Raw genomic sequence first — 16,824 nt, 5'->3', positions numbered from 1 at the left:
TACCCTCCCCCTTTTTTTTTTATTCCTCTTAAAAGGCCGGCAACGCACCTGCATCTCTTCTGATGCTGCGAGTGTCCATGGGCGACGGAAGTTGCTTTCCATCAGGTGACCCGTTTGCTAGTTGGCTCCCTTATTTCATAAAAAAAAAAATATATATATATATATATATATATATATATATATATATATATATATATATATATATATATATATATTGTATATTAAATCATGTAGCTAGGGACGTCATATCTTTACATTATGTATTTATGTATATTAAACATAAATAAACTTTAGCTAAAAATAACTTTCGAATCAGTCTCTACATTTAAGGAAAATTGATATCTTCGCCCATAAGATCGTAATCTAATTACGAATGTTAAGGTTATTAATGTCTTAAAGCACGATGGTCTAAATGTTGACCAACGCCTATTTCTTGCATTGATTTTATTAAGGTCCAGGTCAGTGACCCTTAAAATAGGGGAACAGAAAATTCTTCGCGCTCTACTGAACATCAGAATGTTAATGAAAAATGTTTAATTGTCATCGTTCTATTAGGTTGAGTAAGTGCTAATTTAATCTTGATTGCGTGTAAAACACTAAGGCTGGTATAAATAGTCAGTACTTAAGATGCGACCCGGTCTCAAGACGCGGTTCGGCTCTGTGATTGGTCCAAATTTTGACAGCCAACCAATCACAGAGCCTGAACCGTGTCTTGAGACCGAGATGCATCTTGAGTACTGACTATTTATACCGGCCTTAATATAATGTACTCAACATTTAAAGTCCTTGAAGCGAAAGCTCTTAACATTTTTGCAAGGGAAATTAAAGTATTTTAGTTTGAAGCATTTTATTACCTAGTGCTTTATTTTAGTCGTCTGAGTCTGATCTGCGCGATCTTCAAGTCTGAATGACGGGAATCAGAGCAAGGCCAATAGCAAAAGGTAAAAGACAGACAGACACAATTTCGCATTATAAATTATAATATATATTAATTAGGATTTCTTAGAGAAAGTTATTTTTATTTATTTATTTCGTAACATAAATTTTACATAACACGTTGATAGGTCTTCCACCGTGCGTTTTTCGCGTAACTTTCTGCCGCGCACTGTAATACTCTGGAATGAACTGTCACCAGCAGTATTTCTGGACCAATACGACCTGCAAACCTTCAAGAAGAGAGCGTATTCCCTCTTAAAAGGCTGGCAACATATCTGCAGCTCTCCTGATGTTGCGAGTGTCCATAGGCGCGACGGTAGTTGCTTTCCATCAGGTGACCCGTTTGCTCCCTTATTTTATAAAAAATAAAATAATATTTTAAAAAGTACAGTACTTAAACGGCTGATTTTACTTGTGTAGAGCAGCAAGGGTGAATGACTTTTATTCCCAAAAAGTGTAAGGGAGGGAATAGACTGTCAATTACCAAACATTATTTACGTTAATTTCTAACCTGGTTCAGAGGGGCCGAGTATCCCCTCGTGTCCCTTAAACACAATATTTGGTTTCAATTTTAACTAATTACTATTGAATTTATAAGTAAAAGTTGACATAAAAAGTATAGGGCATTTAATAGACGATAAATGATAGTATGTTAACTTTAAAGTTTTAACCAATGAGCAGCCTATCGAGTAGAATAGATTTAACTGGTAGAATTCTTAGGGCGGATTCGACCAAACTGGAGTAAAATTTTACTCGAGTTTAACTGTCTCCTAATCTAAGAGTAAGCTGGTTTTGCGTTTTTCCAACTTCTAATCCAAGAATGAGGTAATTACACGGGAGTAAATATTTACACGGGCTATTTTGGTGGAGTAAATATTAAACTGAGAATAGTTGCACAACAGGGTTCAACTGTCACGGTTGGTGTCATTGTGAACTATAATTGACATTTTATTTCATACTCTTTGAGTAACTTGGTAAAATGCAAACGATAATACCCTAGAGTAAATTAAAAGAGTAAAATTATTCTCATGATAGTTATACTCGTGTAACTTCAAATTTGGTCGAATCGGGCCTAAACTGTAATTGGCAAGATCTGCGGGGCTAAAATGGTCTCATTTAAATTCCTCTCAATCAATTCAGCAAATGAATTGTCAAAACTGTCAAAGTGACGAATGTCAAATTAGTAAGAATTACTAGACATGAATTATTGCAAACAGAGTGACCATTTTGCGATTTAAAAAAATGAATCATATTATGATTCATAATATGATTCACCAAAGCGACCACTTTAGCCCCGCTGTCTGTATATAACCATAAATTTTCATCTTCAATACAAAACGGTATTCTCTTAAAATGTAAAAATCCTACTATCCGTTAAGTTTTAATGTTTATAAGACGATATAGATTAAAGTAAATCCGGACTGGATCAAACTTGTATTTAATGTTAGATTAAAATAGCAGTACTGCACTTATTAACTTTCTTAGACACAGTTTACTGATAAAACGGTCAATGTCCTTTTAACCTAGAAGAAGCCTTACAATCAGGCCTTATCTTCATTGTTAATGTCCACACCTCAGTTTACATATAAATAAAATATTATGCCACATCAAATCAATTTAGTAACATAGAATATTATTGCATCAAATGCATAAATTCATGTGATGCATTGCTCGCAATGATGTGCAAAATACATAATAATATTGATATAGGTACTTAATAAATGCACATTAACATAAAATGTACTAAAATATCCAAGCGATGAGTGAATACTTTTACGGCCGTTCCCAATATTTGATCTATCTCTGGTTTTGCCCTACTAGAGATAGAAATAGCTCACAATAGACATAAAATATATGTCTCTAATGTCCAATCCGAGCTATTCCTATCTCTAGTAGGGCAAAACCAGAGATAGATTAAATATTGGGAACGGCCGTTAGACTTAGATTATACATTTCAGTGATCAAAAACTGTGTTTCCCTTTTGACGAAAAATAGGGAAACGTACGTGAATGAAATTTTGCACAGTTGTAGTTTATATGGTGAAGGAGTGCATCGAGCTAATATTATTTTGAAATTATGCTTTCATCATATTTTTTTTAACAAATAAAACATTACACACACTACAACACACACACTAGGAAAATTGACAGATTTTTGAGTGACAAGCCTATACATACGAATTACTTACACTCTTTTATTTATGGTTGAAGTCTGTTGACAACAAGGTGACAAATTGAAAATCGATTATAGTTTTTTTTATTGCATCTTAGATACTATTAGACAATGCTTCACGGCCAGTCTGAGATCAGCTGAGTCCCAGAGACAAGAGTTGAAAAAAATATTATGATAAAGCCAATATTTTTTTACAAAATATAGGTAGTAGTCCTAATGTCGTTGAAACTAAGGTCGAATTTCGACCATTGGGCGATCTCTAGTTATTATAAATCAGTAGACCGTATATGGAGTATAAAATATAATATTTTAATAATAACGCTGCTATGTGGATTTCTTTAGGGATAAAATAAAAGAAAGACTTAATAGGAATCGTTTAATAAAACATATGAGAACTCTTTACTTTGCATTAGTCATTATGTAAGTCAAATGGTATATAACCATAAACAAACTCAAGGCGAACGTGTTTTGTAATCCATGGACGTCGTTGCTCAATCACTTTAGAATGTCATGTACTCTATAATGGTCGTGTTCGAATTAGGAATTTTAAATTTGGAACAATTTATTTTTTATTTTTTATTGAACTTTTTTGGCGGCTAGTTGTTATTCTGAAAGAAATTTTGAAATATGAACAAATATTTTAGCCAGGTAGAGGTTATAAAGATAAACTTAAATTAGAAAATTTTAAGTGTAATTTTACCTAAATAGTGTTGGTTTCATATTTAGAACAGGCCCTGTTTTTTTTTTTGTAAAAGAAGAAAAATTGTGCTAATTGCATTATATTATTTGGCTCTACATTTTTCCAAAAATGAAACTAAAATCTCTCTTGATTTTCCATCAATTAATATATTATAACCTGCCTAAAATATCTACGAAGCCAGGACTTATTTTATTGCCAATTATTTAGTTTGTTCGAAAAAAAAACAACTTTTTAAGTCTCTACGATAGAGTACACTTCCCTAGCAACGGTAGCACGGCCACCGTTATAAAGGCTACTGTCAGGTCTACCATGGACTTGGGTGCTCCGTTGCACTTGTCTCCGTCACATTCGTTGCAGCTGACCAGTTGGACGTATTTCCCGGAGTTCTCGTGTGCCTTCTTTATTTCCTCACATGTGCCCCTGTCAGACATGCAGCCTCGGACGGTTATGAGCTGGTGCGCTTCTTGAAAAAAAAAACAAAATTCGATTTTCAAACAAAAAGAAAATAAACTAATTATCACCAACCTAGTTCTCACCAACAATTACTTATTTGCTACTTGCTGTTTGACAATTATTGTCAAACAGCAAGTAGCAAGTACGTTGTTGGTGATAACCAATGATATTCTACTTAAACAGATATGTAACGTCCATACTATTTTCCGACTAAAATCTCTTCCGAACAATTTTCAAATTCAAAAATGCAAACATTGACAAATTTGACAGATAAGTGAAACAAAATATACGAAAAACCATTTACATAAAAGAGACAGTTCTATTTTTGAACAGACGGCCAATGGTGAAAAACTCAAAGCAGATATGTTACTACCGCGCGCGTTGTGAAGATTCAAATACGGCCCAATTGGGCCGTCTGTTGTTTAGTCTGCATCGAGTGCAGTCACGAACGTGCTGCGTCTTGTCTTACCTAAATAAATTGAAAATGACGTCGTGCGTGTATCGAAAATGTACCAATTATGACTTGAAAGTAAACAAAACACATGGAATCTCTTACCACATGTCTTGATTGCAATAAATACCTCGATTATTTACATTTTCAATTATTTTTTCGAACAATCTGGAAAAAAATCGAATTTTTGTCATAGCTCAGACGAAGAAAGAGACAGCGATACGATTCGACGTTTAAAAATAGAAGTAAATGGTTTTTCGTATCTTTTGTTTCACTTATTGGTCAAATTTGTCAATGTTTGCAATTATGAATTTGAAATTGTTCTGAAGAGATTTAAGCCGGAAAATAGTATGGACGTAACATATCTGTATAAGTAGAATATTATTGCAGACGGCCCAATTGGGCCGTATTTGAATCTTCACAACGCGCGCGGTAGTAACATATCTGCTTTGAGTTTTTCGTCATTGGTGATAACTAACATTTTCAATCAGAGTTCCTAAAGACAACTTGGCTAGCCAAGTAGCCACCGATTACGGTGACAAATTTTATAAACAAAAATGTAATATGTTTATTTTTACGTACTTAAATATATTGCTTATGAAAAATATCACGTCTTGGCTAAAAACGTCTGAGGAAGGTATTAATCAGCAGGTTTTTCTCCCTGAGAAGCAAGTTTTTTTTATACAATTTCTTTGTTATTAAAATAATGCTTTAAAACTATTTGAGTGCGTTCCCACCTGAGTTAAGCTTAGTTGTGTTGCTAGGAATGTGTTTTGAAAGACCCAATAGAATCACTGCGCTTGACGAGGTCATGTAAATGAAGCGATTCTATTGGTTCTCAAAATCATTAAGTACTTGAAACGTTGCCTAACTCATGTATGTTAGAAACGCACCCCAAGTGACCATATAAACCTTTTTTAATACTTACGCGGCCCAAATCTCTCCACGTATTTCACACATTTTCCTTGCTTGCGGGTATCAGGGGTGTAGGGACATAGCTTGTCGGAGGTGTCCTTGTTGACCTCATCGCAATTGGTACAGGCGTAGCAGACCACCATGTTTAATGGGTTCGGTCTGACCAAGGACTTCCCAGGTCTTTGTCCCAAACCAGCTCGCTCATCAAGACCGCTATCTGCCTTTGAGTCTGCGACCTCTAGACCTTTCGGTCGGTCTGCATCCGGATCTAAAAAAGTTACGGTACTCACTCCTCATATTCAGTGATTACTTATTACTTAACTTCAATTAAATTAAGAGTATTATATGAAATGTATAGGGGCTTAAGCCAATATCATAATAGGGGGTTTATTTCTACAATAACGATGTCTCGCTTTAAGCTCAGCCGGCCTATTAATAAACAAAGACAACTAACTGAGTAGCCCATGCTATCCCTGTTTTTTTTTATGTTGGTAAAGCCAGAAAATGATACCACATGGATTCGTCTAGTTCTGTCTTAGGATCAATTCCTAAGTTGACACATTATTAAATGGGACCGCGGGTGGCGAGTCTGACATTAGCTTTGTCCATACTGTGCCTTTTTTTATTCATCAAGGGCATGCGTTGTAGCGCAGTCAACATCGCACGTGAGGCATGCCCGCGACGCTATAACACTTTTCTTTCCAACGCGGGTGGATTTTGACGCATCCAATTATTGAATATGCCAAACGAAAGTTGAATAAAAAGATGATGACGAAAATTGAAGACGAAATTGCATAGTGTGGACATAGCAATTAGCTATGTCCACACTATGCGCTTTCGTCTTCCATTTTCGTCATCTTTTTTCATTCAACTTTCGTTTTGGCACGACATTCAATAATTGAATGCGTCAACGAACGCAACGTCAACATTGTCATTTTTGTTTTTTGGATACGGTGAGAGGGCATGCCTCACCGTCTCACGTTCGCTGTTGACTGCGCTATAACGCATGCCCTTGACGAACAGAAAAAAGCACAGTGTGGACAAAGCTATTGGTTGCAATGTGAATGTGTTAATTTTTATTTGTAGGCCGCAGGTGGCAGGTGAATATACAATACTGTAGAATTCTACACATTGTCTGTGTATTATAGTAACTAGTGTTATACACACACAAGCTGTAGACACTATAGTAGTCTAGTAGAAACTTAACTTCTCAGCACGAGATGGCAATTGCAATAACACCTATAATTAAGTACAGCTAATGCCACTTGCTATCCTTCACCTTCTTAACGATTTACTTGGATTTGTACTATCAGAGACGTTGATTCGTAGGCAGATGGCGGACCTATGTAGATTGGTCGTGTTATGTCAAACCTAGTATACAGATCAAAACTAACATTTAATTGACATTATCTGACTAAATGAAGTAGGTTCGTCAACTGCCTATGAATGAATTTATTTGATGGTACTTTGCAATAATTATTGACTTTTCTCCTATCTTTAACTATCTGTATAATGTCCACTTTATTATAAAAAAATGAAAACATAGAGGAAACATGATATTAAGATTAACTTAAGCCTAGATTATAAGAAATAAGCCAAATTATCAGGCTTAAAATTTAATATTTATCATACTTATGTACTTACCTGAGTATACATTCTCAAATATTCCGAAAATGAAGCACAGGATCACTATAGTGAACTTCATCTCTAGAGCAGTCGCTCAGTAGACACTAGACAGACTAACAGACTAAAGTGCTGTTTATATACAGAGTTTACAATATTATCAACACATTCCTAATGCTTGGTAAAGTGTACTAAAATCTATGACTCGAAACAATCAAAGAATTGTTCTAGGCCGATAAAAATGTTGAACTGTAAGAACTAAGTGAAATACTGCGACTTTTCATGTCTCATAAAAATTATTATGGGTGGGTTGCACCAATTTACTTTAACTATAACCGTAACTTTAACTACAATGCAAAATGAACGCTATCAAGACGCCATATTTAACTCAACAAGGCTTTAAATGCACGTGGCGAAAAAAGGAACTAACGATTTCATCATACAAAAACGCCATTTTTCTCCATTTTGCAGTTCTCCTTTACCAGCAGCGCCCCCGCCCACGTTCTTATACAGCCTTGTCGGTCCAGCAACGTCTGCTGTCAAATTCTGTAGTCAAAGTTAAGGTTAAAGTTAAATTAGCCTTATCTATAACCATAACTTTGACCATAGCTTTAACTTTAACCACGTCTCTGGTGCAACCGACTCTTAGTAACTAAAAACATTGATATAATAATTATAATTTTCATAACCTATTTAAAAAGGATAGAACAAAAGACAAAACAGATCTAGTGATAAAATAAGTGTAGGCTAGAATTTTATATTAAATATAAATGTCAAATTTTATTGAGTTAAAGAAAATAAATTAATGTAAAATACCTCATGTCATATTATGATTTTATTATAAAAATAGTGCTGTACAATCAAAACATACCGTTACACTTTTGAATTAGTTCAGTGTTATGAATAATAAAAACTAAGGAAACGTATCTCCCATACTATTACCGTTTTAAAGGTTCCTTTCGAACAGCTATCATGTCAGCTTGATACCGCTCAAGGCCAACTAAATATTGCAAATGTATTGAAAATGTTTACTTAGGTACACATTTTTAACAAGTACATATCATTGTAGGACATGTTTTTTGACGGAGTTACTTTTCCTTAGTTTTTTTTATACTAGACATAAAATATTAATTAGCAAATGTTTAATGACGAAAGAAGTTATGGTTATAACTAAAATGCGTCTTTTTTTCTCGATGATTTCTTATATTGTGATCTTTGTGACAAAAACTCAGATCGCATTTTCTAATGACTTGAAAAAAATTATTCACCAATGTTTAACCAAACTTATAAATTAACTAACATAATAAAAGTTTAGGATAAAACTGACAATAAATGGTAAAAACGCGCCAGTTACAGTTACAGCAGAATTGCAAAGTGCGCCATCGCAAATTTTACAGGATTTAGGATCTACAGTAGAATTAGCGCCCAAAAGTTGCTTGCATCTCGTTTCTGCATCCCCTTCAAAAGAGCAGCCACGTTTTACTTTGAGTTTTCCATTTTCTGTAAGAAAAATACTTGAAAAAATTACCACGTAAATTATTAAGGTTACTCCAAATGCCTTAGTAGTAATGCATTAATAATATTTTACTTAATCAATTTTTTAAGTTATTTAATCGAGTCAATCAAGTAAATTTAAAATTCTGTAAGCTTTTAACTACGGTGTTGTCTACGAATTGAATGCAATATAAAATGGTTTTCATAAAAATGTGTCAAAAATTAGTAGAGAATAATTTAACTTACCCTCATAAGATGTTCTGACACATCGAGTTCCGGTAATCGCAGCACTTTTCACTTCTCTGACTACCCTCAGAAGTCCACCTCTTGACGCAGAACTGTAAGCATTGTTGTCACCCACCATCTGAAATATTAAATTTTTGTATAATCTAAAATACAACTTACTTTAACCCTTACACGTACAAAACTAGTATAAAAGTGTTTTTATGGATGTTAGTAGTTTAGGGTATGCTTTGTGGAGTATTTTATCGATATGATTGGAAAAAAATAAAAAACACATCGTAGATTTTTCAAAAATGGCTGGGACAAATGTGTCCCAATATGCGATAAAGGGCGATTTTCGCCAGTTTAACTAAGTATAATAATTACAGGATTTTATATGCTTTAGGTAACAAATTATACAACTTTTTAATAAAATGATATAAATTTATTGATAAATTTACACGTGAAACTCTGCAAAGCAATTTCTGTATGCTGTGAAGCACACGTTCCATAAATTGCAAATACTGTTAGTGCGATTCTCAACTCCCACCTTGGCGCACGTGATGAAGAAAGGACCCTCACGAAAAAGATGTGTGCAGTGCGCCAAGGCGGGAGTTGAGAATCGCACTAACAATATTTGCGATTTATGCAACGTAAATTTGTGCTTCACAGCAAACAGAAAATGCTATTTTCAACGGCGGATCAAGCGAGTCAGATGACGATGAACCTAGAGCTGGATCTGGAGCTGAAGTGGAGTCTGATGCAGGAACAGGCTCAATCATTACTTCGGAGTTTTGATACACCAGCTTCCATATCTCCTTGGATAAACGCCTGGTCTTCGTCATCCAAGATTAGGGCATCTTCATCATCGCTGTTATCAGCCATAAGATACTCCTCCACATCATTATCGTTCGAGTATACTTTTCATTATAAAATAATTATATTATGTATAAGTACTGATGACGCCGGCAACTCCGTTACGCCACAATTCGTTTATCGCGTGAGAACCATACATTTTTCCGACATAAAAAGTCTATGTCATTTCCCGGGACTCAAAATTCCTCTTCTATACAAATTTGGGCGTGAAAAGGTAACAGACAGACACAATTTCGCCTTTATATATAACATTCGTGTTCCTCTACTGGCCTAAAACAATGAAAATTAATATAAAATACGAATAACATTGAATAAATAAGTCATAAAATAATATCAGTAATAATATAGGAGTACGACCTTTTACGCATATTGGGACAGCAGTGTCCCTTGATGTAAATATCGTGTTTTAGTTACTTTATTTTCATAAAATCTAAAAAATTGTAGTAATTTCACAACTTTTACTTACCATTCTCATGAAATGTTGCACAAGAAGTTAGTAATTACCGCAGAAAACATAAATAAAATCACTTCTGAAAAATATCAAAGAAGCGCGCCAAAACACCGAAAAGTAATAGGGAAAAATTTACTTTTTTTTCGCGCAGAGCTACCAACTAATTAAAAACAACTAAAGGCACGTTCAAAAACTGTGATTTGGAAAGATTTTTTTTTTCAATAAAGTTATTGTTTGGATAAAAAATTACATTAAAAGTTAGGGACACCCGTGTCCCTTATACGTCAAAGGGGGAGATCATACAGAGAGCGGTCACGCGCTCAAGCGTTCTGCGTTCGCATTCTACGTTTGAGCGGTCAGTCACACAGGACTCAGGAGCCATTCTGGAAGGTCAGACCACCCACTGTGTGAGTATATCTATGTAACGTAATCTATACTAATATTATAAAGAGGTAAACTTTGTTTGTTTGTTTGTTTGTTTAATTGTAATGAAAAGGCTCAAAAACTACTGGACCGATTTTAAAAATTCTTTCACCATTCGAAAGCTACATTATTTACAATAGTATTATATGCCCACTATAGTATATTATAGGCCCACGGCCTGCCAGCACGCAGATTATCAGAAAGGGTTGTTCAGGGAAGTAGCTAACGGAGTTTTAACACAGCTGAAGCTACATGACTGATTTGGTCGTCAGCTCTTAGTCGAGTAGTAGTAGAAGATCTATGAGTAAACAAACAAAGTTTACCTCTTTATAATATTAATATAGCTTAAAAACTACTGAATCGATTTTAATCATTTTTTCAGTGAGTGACAGGCTATATATTTTTTACCCATGCGAAGCCGGGGCGGGTCGCTAGTACATTATACAACACAAAGAACACAAAACTGACCGCTTGACTGCGTGACCGCTCTGTCTGATAGGTCCCTTACCGCCGTACTCAGAGACGAACAGTTACAGTTACTTAATCCTTCGATCGTAGATTTCTGGAAATCTATTGTAAATTTATTCTATTGTGTCTCGCTCATCGGTGAGCTTATGGGGCTTGATGGGTTAAATCATAAATGTAATTAAATGTGACAAAAGCCCCATACATTATTTGTCAAACTCTTCATTAAATTGAAGGTTAATCATAATTAAATGTCTCTGAGTGCACTAACTGTGCACTCAGAGACATTTAATTGTGAAAGTGTGTTTTTAAACTTAGTTTTTAAATCTTGTTCAATAATTACCTGAACTGAGTACTGTTTGTTGTTCTCACTATCATTGCTTTCAATAGTTTTGGGATCAGTTTTTGCAGCATTATCTGTTGTATTGTCGTTAACATTTCCAATATTTTCATTATTAGCAATACTATTTTTGTTGTTTCCACTTACAGCGTCCCCATTGTTGTGAATAGCATTACCATCATTGGTGTTACTTGCATTATCTCCTGTTGCACTGCCAGTGTTGCTAACACTGCTCTCTCCCGAGCTTTCACTTCCAGCGTTGCCGCTACTACTACCTCCCGGATTACCACTGCCACTATTTCCTGTATTAACACTGCTGCTAGTACCGTATCCACTGCCACCACTGCCATTGGTTCCTGTTGCATCATCACTACCACCCGTACTGCTACTTTCACTTCCTTCTGTTCCACTGCTTGCAGCGCTGCTACTGCCATTGTCTCCTGTACTTGTGCTTCCACTACTGCCAGTTCCACTACTTCCAGCGCCTCCACTGCTACTTTCTTCTGTGCTACCGCCACTTCCACTACCTCCTGTGCCACCACTTCCAGCAGCGTTACTGCCACCATCTCCTGGGCTATTGCCACTTCCATTACCTCCTGTTTCACCACTCTCACTACCCCCGGTTTCACCATTTTCGCTTCCTCCCGTTTCACCATTTCCACCACTGCTACTGCCACCTTCTTCCGTGCCACCATTTCCATTGCCAACTGTCTCACCACTTTCACCACCGCTACTGCCACCCTCTTCCGTACCACCATTTCCATTGCCACCTGTTTCACCATTTCCACCACTGCTACCGCCACCTTCTTCCGTGCCACCATTTCCATTGCCTCCTGTTTCACCACTTCCACCACTGCTACTGCCACCTTCTTCCGTGCCACCATTTCCATTGCCATCTGTCTCACCACTTCCACCACCGCTACTGCCACCCTCTTCCGTGCCACCATTTCCATTGCCTCCTGTTTCACCATTTCCCCCACTGCTACTGCCACCTTCTTCCGTGCCCCCATTTCCATTGCCTCCTGTTTCACCACCTCCACCACTGCTACCACCACCTTCTTCCGTGCCACCATTTCCATTGCCTCCTGTTTCACCACTTCCACCACTGCTACTGCCACCTTCTTCCGTGCCACCATTTCCATTGCCTCCTGTTTCACCATTTCCACCACTGCTACCGCCACCCTCTTCCGTGCCCCCATTTCCATTGCCTCCTGTTTCACCGCTACCACCACCGCTACTGCCACCCTCTTCCGTGCCACCATTTCCATTGCCTCCTGTTTCACCACTTCCACCACTGCTACCGCCACCCTCTTCCGTGCCACCATTTCCATTGCCTCCTGTTTCACCGCTACCACCACTGCTACTGCCACCTTCTTCCGTGCCACCATTTCCATTGCCTCCTGTTTCACCATTTCCACCACTGCTACCGCCACCCTCTTCCGTGCCACCATTTCCATTGCCTCCTGTTTCACCGCTACCACCACCGCTACTGCCACCCTCTTCCGTGCCACCATTTCCATTGCCTCCTGTTTCACCACTTCCACCACTGCTACCGCCACCCTCTTCCGTGCCACCATTTCCATTGCCTCCTGTTTCACCACTTCCACCACTGCTACTGCCACCTTCTTCTGTGCCACCATTTCCATTGCCACCTGTCTCACCACTTCCACCACCGCTACTGCCACCCTCTTCCGTGCCACCATTTCCATTGCCTCCCGTTTCACCACCGTTGCTTGGTGCACTACATATTTCTATCATGTCTTTATAATCTGTTTCACAGTCATCGCAAACATAGCATTTTAGGTCGTCCGCTGAAAAAAATAAATTCAAGTTTAGAATTGTGTATTTCAACCGACTTCAAAGAAAGGAGGTTATAAATTCGACCCGTATGTATGTTAAATTTCCAGAACTGCCCAGTTTTTGTATATGTTAGCAGTTAGTCTATAACAGCATCTGAACAAATGTACCAATTTCAAGTGTATGTATGTATGTTTTTATGTTTGTGTTCGCATACCTTCGGAATTACAAGTCCGATTTAAGTTATTCTTTTTTTGTTGTAATAGGTATTGTCCAACTAAGATAAAACTGCAAGTTTCATCAAAATCGGTTTAATAATTTTTGAGGTAAAGCATTTTAATTCTTAATTAAGTATGTACAATTTTGAAGTCGGTTTTTTTTAATACTGTTGTATGTGTTGTTATATTATTTTATGAGAACTTTACACTTTAGTACCTATCTACTTGGTATGTTTTACAAGGTATGTCTAGTAGTAGATAGTAATATGTAATAAATGATAATATTATAATCGCAATATTTTAATTAATCGATAACCAAGCAACAAACTTATAAACATCTATATTATGTCAATTATTCCGGCAGTATTTTGTTGTTTGCTCATTGATCTATGTAAATAATCGTGTTAGTAACGCTAAAACTCGAAAACAGCTGAACGGATTGGGCTAATTTTAGTCTTAAAATATTCGTAGAAGTCCAGGGAAGGTTTAAAGGTGACACGAAGTTCACCGGGTCAGTATCTGATAAAAGAGCAAAGTACTTACTAAAAATTTAATGTTATGCTTAGGTACTTATGTTGAGACGACCTACGACGACTCGAATTGGAAACAATAGTGAAATGAAATAACTATTCCAATTAACTACCTAATAAATGTAAGTCACTAATCATATAAATTACGTATTAAAATATTTTGTCTGCAGTTATAATAAGAATAAAGTTCTGTGAAAAGCATATTCTATAGCCTGAAAACATTTCAGGTCTAGTAATGCCGGAGAAATTATGCAATATTAATATGCGGGCCTTCATGATAATGTACTTATCAATTAGGGTCAATAGGATCTCAGGCTTGGCCAGTGTGAAGAGGTTTACGATTGAAACAATCCGCTAGACTACATGAAAAAAATCTCCTAATAATCAGGGCAAGCGAAGCGAGCCCTTGTATTATATGATATCCCACAACCTAAGCACTTTTGTGATACACTTTTCGGAAAAACTAATACGCCTATTGATTTGTGCTTTAACATAGTAATTTTTATTTATATGTAGATGTGCTATCATCGGTCAGTCAAGGTTTGGTTACTATTAAAACTGCCTTGAAGATTATTACCACGCAGAAAAACGACGCGAGCCCCCACAAAGCTCGGTTTTTAGCTAGTAAAACAATAATACACGTGGGAGAGCCATGCTTCGGCACGAATGGGCCGGCTCGATCGGAGAAATACCACGTTCTCACAGTAAACCGGCGTGAAACAGCGCTTGCGCTGTGTTTCGCCGAGTGAGTGAGTTTACCGGAGGCCCAATCCCCTACCCTATTCCCTTCCCTACCCTCCCCTATTCCCTTCCCATTCCTACCCTCCCCTATTACCCTGTTCCCTCTTAAAAGGCTGGCAACGCACTTGCAGCTCTTCTGATGCTGCGAGTGTCCATGGGCGACGGAAGTTGCTTTCCATCAGTTGACCCGTTTGCTCGATTGCCACCTTATTTCATAAAAAAAATATAATAATAATAATAATTTGTTAGTGCTAGTAATAACTTGGAAAATAATACAAATTAAAACATTTTGTTAATCATCGCCCGCCGAGACGTCTAGTATTGTGAAATACTTTTAACTACTAGATATAGGTACTCGTTGGTAAGGGAATTTTTGCTAAGAAATATAAACTTTGTTTCCAAGAATCAGATTAATGAGAAACTATAAATCATCATCGGTGACACTCTAAAGAAATGTTCTCAAAGCACTTTTTTCTATCGGACAGTATTTTGCCCAAATATCTACATTCCACAGTCTACACGTTAAGAGTTAGATCATAATTCATAAGTATACCTATATTACCTATACCGAATTCATTTAACAATTTTTACCAAACTTTATATTACAAGGTCCAAATTATAATAAACTAGACGACGCCCATAACTCCGTTGCGCCAAAACTGAACCGCGCGCGAATCCTATTTTTTTTCGGGGCAAAAAGTATCCTATCCTTTCCTGGGACTTAAGGTATCTCCATACCTTTCAGTAAAATTTATTTAGCCGTTCAGGCGTGAACAGACAGACAGAAACACTTTCGCATATATAATATTAGTAAATAGTATGTATTTTAAACCATATACAAGTACTTACATCTGACGACCGCTACAAGGACAATCACCAGGTAAAGTACCGTCCTCATCTTTCACCACTTTTTCCGTAATTACACTATCACAGTATGCTGATATATATTTATACTGTGCATCCACAGGATGTTGCTAACCATCGCTATCTGTATCAGAAGTTGGAATGATCAGATTGATTTGTGATTAGTGTTTTCATGGTCCATGGATCAACCTTACAGGTTGATTAAGTAGCTCGTAAAAAGTGTCAACGGCCTTCGTGTTTGTTTGCTGTAATTACCTCAGTTGTAGTTATTAGTAGGCTTGAATTATTTTTATCCGACTGAACCAGAACGGAGCACATAATATTATGTATACTTTTTTAACACTTTAAAGCCTTTTTGGATAGAGGTAGTAGAGAGGTATCAACAGATTAATTTTAGTCGTGACTGCAGTGATTATACTAGGTACACTAAGTAATTTTTTTTCTTATAGTTTATTCCCAATTCTTGAAACTTGAAGGAAATGTTAAAGTCAAAATCAAAATGCAAAAAAAAAGTAAAAAAGTCAAAATGCAAAGATTTAGTAAGTGTTGCTTCTTGATAATGAACCTATGGGCTATGTTTGTTTAAAAGCACTATTTTTTACTTCGCTAATGTTCTTCTTAATTTGATTATTTTATCCATGTATCTATATTACTACGGCAATGATCTGCGTCTTAAGGGATACACCTAAGACGCAGATCAGACCCGCTGCACTCAGAGACACTAAGAATAATAATAATAATTATTATTATCAGCCTAGAGTGTCCCACTGTTGGGTAAAGGCCTCCCCTCTTTCTTTCCAAAGCTCGCGATCCTGTGATGTTGTTGGCCACTCTTTATCTAACGCATCTAGTTCATCGCGCCACCTTTTCTTGCGTCGGCCTCTGTTACGCCGACCAGTCGGTAGCCACTCCGAAACTAGACGCGCCCACCTGTCCGGGTGCATACGGGAGACGTGCCCTGCCCAGCTCCACTTAAGGCTAGCTACCTTTCTAGTTTCTGCCTACGTCAACGAGCTTCGTTTGGGAACGCAGGGAGGTATTCCGGACGTGGTCAATCCTTTTTATACCTAGAATGTTGCGTTCCATAGCTCGTTGGCAAACTCCGAGTCGGGACTTCTGTGAAGCTGTCAAAGACCAGGACTGGGCACCGTAG

At 37.0% G+C, this 16,824-nt stretch overlaps 2 protein-coding genes across 34 annotated transcripts; both read right to left on the bottom strand.

Annotated features, from left to right (window-relative positions):
* Positions 1–3,473: 3,473 nt before the first annotated feature.
* On the bottom strand, positions 3,474–7,386 carry LOC121735181. 3 transcript variants are annotated; one of them, XM_042125900.1, is made up of 4 exons: positions 7,272–7,386; positions 5,641–5,895; positions 4,117–4,271; positions 3,474–3,716 (listed from the first exon to the last, which is right to left on the bottom strand). In XM_042125900.1, exons 1-4 carry the CDS (start codon positions 7,330–7,332, stop codon positions 3,705–3,707), a joined length of 483 nt encoding a protein of 160 aa, XP_041981834.1. In that variant the 5' UTR covers positions 7,333–7,386; the 3' UTR covers positions 3,474–3,704. The 3 variants fall into 3 exon arrangements, with proteins under 3 accessions (XP_041981834.1, XP_041981833.1, XP_041981832.1); XM_042125899.1 differs by lacking the exon at positions 3,474–3,716 and having other exon boundaries at positions 3,754–4,268; XM_042125898.1 differs by lacking the exon at positions 3,474–3,716 and having other exon boundaries at positions 3,754–4,271; positions 7,272–7,385.
* A 983-nt stretch (positions 7,387–8,369) lies between these two features.
* Positions 8,370–15,740, bottom strand: LOC121735179 (glycine-rich cell wall structural protein 1.8-like). Of its 31 annotated transcripts, none has more exons than XM_042125870.1 (6): positions 15,657–15,740; positions 11,873–13,332; positions 11,785–11,818; positions 11,525–11,745; positions 8,991–9,108; positions 8,370–8,750 (listed from the first exon to the last, which is right to left on the bottom strand). In XM_042125870.1, exons 1-6 carry the CDS (start codon positions 15,703–15,705, stop codon positions 8,542–8,544), a joined length of 2,091 nt encoding a protein of 696 aa, XP_041981804.1. In that variant the 5' UTR covers positions 15,706–15,740; the 3' UTR covers positions 8,370–8,541. The 31 variants fall into 31 exon arrangements, with proteins under 31 accessions (XP_041981804.1, XP_041981805.1, XP_041981800.1 ...); XM_042125871.1 differs by having other exon boundaries at positions 11,525–11,747; positions 11,793–11,818; XM_042125866.1 differs by having other exon boundaries at positions 11,785–13,332.
* Between the last annotated feature and the right edge of the window lie 1,084 nt (positions 15,741–16,824).

This window comes from Aricia agestis, chromosome 17, assembly GCF_905147365.1.
Source record: "Aricia agestis chromosome 17, ilAriAges1.1, whole genome shotgun sequence".
NCBI lineage: Eukaryota > Metazoa > Arthropoda > Insecta > Lepidoptera > Lycaenidae > Aricia > Aricia agestis.
This window is presented reverse-complemented; position numbering and strand designations above follow the sequence as displayed.